This window comes from Chiroxiphia lanceolata, chromosome 1 (genome assembly GCF_009829145.1).
Source record: "Chiroxiphia lanceolata isolate bChiLan1 chromosome 1, bChiLan1.pri, whole genome shotgun sequence".
Lineage (NCBI taxonomy): Eukaryota > Metazoa > Chordata > Aves > Passeriformes > Pipridae > Chiroxiphia > Chiroxiphia lanceolata.
The window spans coordinates 145,694,076-145,700,411 of record NC_045637.1 but is presented as its reverse complement, the minus strand read 5'-3'; the positions used below and the strand labels follow the sequence as shown (position 1 = coordinate 145,700,411).

The 6,336-nt window shown below is 38.1% G+C and overlaps 1 protein-coding gene across 5 annotated transcripts in view; it reads right to left on the bottom strand.

The window, feature by feature from the left end:
- Positions 1-663: 663 nt before the first annotated feature.
- DIP2C (disco interacting protein 2 homolog C) overlaps positions 664-6,336 on the bottom strand; it is a 309,433-nt gene continuing 303,760 nt past the window's right edge. For all 5 annotated transcript variants that reach the window (XM_032685205.1, XM_032685183.1, XM_032685196.1 and 2 more), the window contains one exon: positions 664-4,150. In XM_032685205.1, the coding sequence (XP_032541096.1) occupies positions 3,898-4,150 (253 nt within the window). In that variant the 3' untranslated portion in view covers positions 664-3,897. The remainder of the gene's footprint in view (positions 4,151-6,336) is intronic.

Below are 6,336 nucleotides of genomic sequence, written 5' to 3'. Positions count from 1 at the left end.
TTTTGACCTTTTAGAAACCCTAATCCCATTAACATAAAACATCAAAAACTTTTTTTTTTTTTTTAAATGATCAGTAAAATTTAATCAGGAACTACTTGCTGTTCTGCCATCCTCTTCATTCTTCCATCTCTAACTTGCTCTCTCCTTCCCACAATTTTTGGATTGCACTCTCTGCTCAGGGAAATTGTGGGTCCACAAACCTGTACCTGCCTCTTGTGATGAGCAAGCTGAAATCTGAGCCATCAGAAATGGGATTTTATACCCTGAAATTCTCAGACAGGCCTCAAAATACAGAAGGACTCAGAATTGCACCCTTTGAAATAACATTTGAAAAACCAGAGCTGGGGCCAAACCTCTTCTCTCGGGACGCTGCTACTCATTGGCTGGGAGCCAGCTCTGAAAACAAGGTATTTTTGGAAAAGGCCAATGGAAACAGGCAGATCACATTTGCAAGAGGTATCATCTGGTCGCCCAAGGCTTCTGAATTGGTAGGGAGGTTCCAGCCCCACATGTGTGTGACCAAGCAGTAACCCATATATTTCCACTGGCAGAAAGCTCCAGCAGAGCTGTAACGCCTGGATCAGTAACTTACTTAGGCACTTACTAGCAGCACATTAGTAGAAAGACCTTGCAACAAAAGTGATAAGTGACAAATTTGAGGAGTTTTACAGTACTAATGCTTGTTATTGCTTCTCACAAAATGTTACCAAGCTTACAATAATCTTTACACTTTCAGCAAAAATGTGAACAGTATATTTGAATATATTAAAAAGAATTAAAAAAACATTTCACAAAAAACATTTGTTGCCATATGAAAGTCTTTCAGCAATAAATGCCCACACCAGTATTTAAACATTGTTAAAAGTATAATGATTTGTACTAATAAATTATGCAACAAGAGAGGTAAACAAAATAAAATTACAGTATAGCTCTCCATGTTCCTCCACTGAGCATCCGCAGCTCTCGGAAGCTCCATTTTAGATGACTAATTAAGAAACTGATATTTTCAGAGCAACAAAAATAAAAGCTTTTATTTGTTCATTTGAATATAAAACAGGCGTTATCACAGATGTACAAAGCGTACTGGTGGTTTAACATACAAGAAGGTTGCTGTCCTTTGCACATAAAAATTTTTGTTTGAATCTGTGATTGGCTGAGTTACATGAATTGCTCTAACCAGTCACCACACTCTATGAAATAACGCTGCTAACATTCAACTGATAAAAGGGACAGTCTTCCCTTGGGTAAAGTGTCAAGCAGGATTAAATATATATAATAAACAAGCACCATGAGGAATCTGCTCCTGTTTGATTAGTTTTGTGTTTAAATGTTCATTGTGTACCCTCTCTTTTTGTGCATGTGCATCGAGTTGATTACATGGTTTTGTCTGACTCCAAAAGCACAAGGTCACAAGACAAACATTTTATACATTCTCATGAATGGTTTATCTACAGTACAGTTTCTAATACAGAACAATCCTTCTTTATTGCTCAGTCTGATGGTGCTTAAATGTTTCCTTCCTTTTGCTTGCACAACAAAACCAGAAACTCAGTTTATCATTTCTCTTAACTCAGGATTTAACAACCACAGATGACAGGTTGCAGAAGAGAGCTGTTATTAACTGCGTTTCACAACTGCATTGCAGTTCTTTTATTCTCTACAAATGCAAAGTTGACTTCGTGAAGGTTAAAGTGATGCTTTGAACGACAGCAAGATTTGTTTTGCAGTATTGAGATCAGTGATAGCAGGACTTCACAAGTTAGTTCACACACTGCAATTATGTTTGTAATCAATCAACATCTCGTCTGAAACCTTACAACAACTTGCCATTAGGAACAGATTTTATTCTTTTTAGGGAGCAGAAAATGAATTTGACAAAGTATGGGATTGGTCTGCAGAGCATGAATAGGGCTATTCACAGGACAGTGAGGGCGGAAAAGATGGTCTGAAAGAAAACGCGTCTGACGTGGCGAGATGCTCTGTACTGTACATGCAGACTAAAACGTCCCTACCTCTTAAAAAGATTTTTAACACCCAGCATTGAGACTCCCTTAAACGTGATATAAACATGATTACATTTGCCCTGCAACAATCTTAGTCATGCATATCCGGTAATGAGAGCCAGCACATGAACGTCATTTGGGACAATAAGAAAAGCATTCTTGGACTGCAGCTGGTAAATCCCACTCTTGATCACAAACAGGTCAATTCAGTTACAACCACATGAAGGAAGGGGAAGGTTTTAAAAAACGGGGCACGGGGCGCAGGGAAGACAACAGAACTGGGGAATCAAACCTCTCTTTTATCCAAAGGTAGTAAAATGAAGGCAGCTGTGATGCATGTTTTCCTACTCTTCTCCCCTGACGGCCTCAGGCTGGAGACCACGGGACTCCTCCGTTCTTTAAACAGGCAGATCGGTTCCTCTGATGTTTTAATGTGTTTAGGGACTAGTTAGCAGATGCACGATTCGTGCCAGGTCGGTTGTAGTGACTGTATGCTCCTCTCTGTTAAGGAATAAATTAAAGACCATCGAAACAATCGTTTCCTGTAAATGTAAACTGGATGCGTTGGCCACCGAGCTATGTGTCCTAGCTGAGAGGCAAATTGATAACTGTGCAAATAACCCCGAAATTTTTCCTTATAGCAATAAAAACACCAACTAAAACAATGAAAAAAATTGTGCAACAAAGTTCTGCAGCTAGACAACAGTGCTATTCCTCAACCTGCCTTTTCTAAGTCTAACAAGTGTATGCACATGCCAGCACAAATATTTATTGTTGCCTCCATGGCAAAGAAAAGAAAATTATTGTAGTGCATTTTTAGTCTTAAATTCATTCACTGCCTTAAAGGCAGCAATAATTCCACTTGCTGGTATCTAGAGGATTCTTTTTGACAGGGATACTTAGCAATCCAGGATTGCTTTTTTTTTTCCAAAAAATTTGTGAGTAACATTTGATTATCTACAGTGGGAGACACCATGCAAGTGACAAGTACTGCATTTTAAACTTTAAAATCTTTTGTCATTAGTGAATTTATATTTCATATATATATATTTGATGTGATACTATCCACTCAAGATAATACAACACTTTGTTTTTATATTAGCAAACATTTCAAGAGTTTAATATTCTTGAATGTTTTTTCTCTTTTATACTTCTAAAGAGATCAAAATAAATTAAACGTTTTGTACATAATTACAGAAGAAGTAGTTAACTTATTTTATCTTTTTAGTTTAGTACAAAGATATTTGCAAGCTCATTGCCGAAATACACCTTATTTATAAATTTCTTCCATTCTAATGCTAACAGCAAAGGCTCTTTGGCCTTTGGGCTTTCAGCATCTCTGACAGAAAGCTGCAAGATTTCTAATTGAAAGGTGCTACTTTGGGTATTCTCCTCGTACCACTACATAGTTTCCTAAGATGTGGGATCTAAAATGGCTTCAGTTAGTAACAGATCTGTATTCATCAGCTTTTTATGACATAGTAAAACAAATGAAGGAAACAATTATTTGTATTAGTATGCAAATTGTTTTAAAAGAATCCATTTGGAGGGCAGAATAAAAAAAAAATCTACTTCAGCTTACTTAATGTAAAATACAAAGCCACATTTACTCAAAAAGCAGTATTGTCCAATAAGCAAAAAAAAAAAAAAGTTTAAAATGGGCTTTTCCAACACACTGAAGGGCCTTACCCCATAGTCCTTCTTTTCTAAAATTTAGTGGTAAAAGAAAACATTTCACATTTTATTTCCTGCCAATCGTGACTGCTTTGAAAAGTCGTTATAGAAACAGTTCCATTCTGATGAGTGTCAGCATCTTATCTGCACACTTTTTTAGTGGACACAAAAAAATTTTATACATCTATAGTAAAGTCCATGGAAGCTTTAAGGTACAAGACTACATGTTATAGGCCACATAGATGGGATCTAGCTGGTCTGCCAAAAATCCATCTCGTAGGTGCATACGTTGTTTCTCTCCACGGGAGTTGATAGGAATTACACCAATGTCCACAACCACCACCACCCCTACAATCAGATAGTGTTCCTCCAGCACCACGTTGGTGACCAAAGGAACCAGGTCCAAAGCTTCTTGCTCTGATCCATCCAGCTCAACTACAACGACCAATAAATTTGTCCAGGTAAACACCGCACTGGAATGAAAGAAAAAAATAATATTAGTGGTGGACTTTTTTTTATCCATTTCATTTTTATCCTTTTCCTTGCACCTTGGTTACCTTCTTTTTGGATTCCTCAGGCTCCTTCTGTGGGCTCAGTACAAAGTGTAAGCAGCAAGAGAGAACAGCCCCATGAGCTCTCGCTTTCATATTGCTGCAATATTAAGTTTTGTGCTAAACTTTACAGAAACTTGCTGGCTATGTAAGGAGGTAGAAAGACAATGTGTAGTTCCCTCTGAAGCCAGAGAACTGCCCTGCTCTGCTTTATTCACAGAGTGATGTTTGTGTGTGGAGGTGTCTTCTCTGGGGTTTTTTGAACAGCAGCCCAGAAAAGCCAAAGAGGTTAAAAGAGAAGGGACCAAAAAGAACAGCAGGAGAACAGTCTGAGCTGAAAGTTCTGTGGGATAAACCCTGCCTGGTGAAGGGGTGTGGAGCACCTGGGAAGGTACATGGCATAGTAGTGCAGGCAGCACCTGGGTCCCTGGTGGCCAGGGCAGGAGCATCCTCCTTGCACTGTCCTCAGCAAACACGGCTACGTGCCTTCTGGACTGGGCTGACTGCTGTCCAGGCAGGTCAGAGCTCAGCACAAAAAAGCTGCAATTCTTCTGGACCAATTGGTTTCCACAGAAATAAGCTGTGTCTCCATCTGTTTTATTTTGGCTGTTTTATTTCTATTGCGTTTAAGGGGACAGGAGTTTTTACATTCCTGATTAACAGTTTAGGTGGTCAAGGGAACACCATTATCACGAGTATCTCCTCTTTGCTAAAAGAACTTTGTAAGATTCCAAAATTTTGGTTAAGCCCTTGAGCTGCAGCAGGTAAATTTTGGGTTCTGCTACCTGCTACCTTTTCTGGCTAAGGATAATGAATTTATCCTTCCAAACATGGAGGCTGGGAGGGTATCAAAGTCTGGTATATGCTTCCCTCCATCTTCCCACATCTCCAAGGTCTCCAAAGCCTCTGACATCTCACAGGAGGTCAGCACAGCTCAGCCACAAAGAGCAATCTTATTCTTCCTTGCAGGTGTTTAAGACACAGACAATGGTTATTTCTTTCTCTAACTTATTTCACAGAATAAATAATAATATTCCACATATGTAAGTCATACATCAAGCCCTGTACTTTACTCCTCTTTACCTTATAAAATCAGGGGATAACTTCCCAGACCTGTCTTGAGCATAAGGATCTGAAATTTAGAATATATTATGTATATAAGCCACCTTCAAAAAGAGCTACTTGCCCTAAGGTCAATGCTTGATTGAGACAGAAGTGCATTGTTTTAGTCTACTAAGAGAATTCTGAATATCCCTGTACTGTGGAAACATATCTTACTTTGCCCAAAAGTTAGCTATGAAAATGTGCTCTATGTTGGTGTTTGACAGAATGGATTTTAGAAGAAAAGTACTTACTCTTAAAAAAAAAAATTAATTTTCAGATCCTGCCAAAGTAGTGTTTGATTGAATTCTTATGTGGTTATTGATCTGGAAAACTAATGAGCAGCCAAAGCAAGTCTGAACAGGGCTCTTTTGACTCATTACTGCTGTGAAATAAATTTTCATTTGTAATTATGTTTTCACAGACATTCTAGTAAGTTTTGATTGATGCTGCATGTTAACAAAGCAAAGTATCAGTCTGCACAGGTTACCATCTCCAGAGAGGTCCTAGAGTTTTTATGGATTACTGTATAAACATCTAAATTAGTACTGTACATATTTTAATGAAAAAGCCTGGGGAGGTTTTATTAAAATATAAGATGGCATTTGGAACCATGTACTACTCCTAGCTTGTTACTTTGGAAAGCAATTAATAGTAAGATTAAGGAGCAGGTCCCTAAAACATAGCTTAGAAGAAGTTAGTTTGTTTGAATTCAGGAGACTGATTCCCAAAACCTTCATGAAGTTTCTATTAAGTCCCAGTGCCACTGACACTTTCAAGAGGGTTTCAATTTAATTTAAAACTCATTTCATATGTCATGTTTTTAAGTCACTGGTGACCACTGTAAGTAAAAGGAAATATTGCTTTTTATGTTCTCACCAGTTAAGATGAAGATACATAGGCCAGCATGCATCACTTATGAATACATTAACTTTCTAGCCCTGACGAATACAGAAAAATCAAACTAAAAAACTAGGGACCCAAGAAGGTTGCCCTTCCTTAAGAAA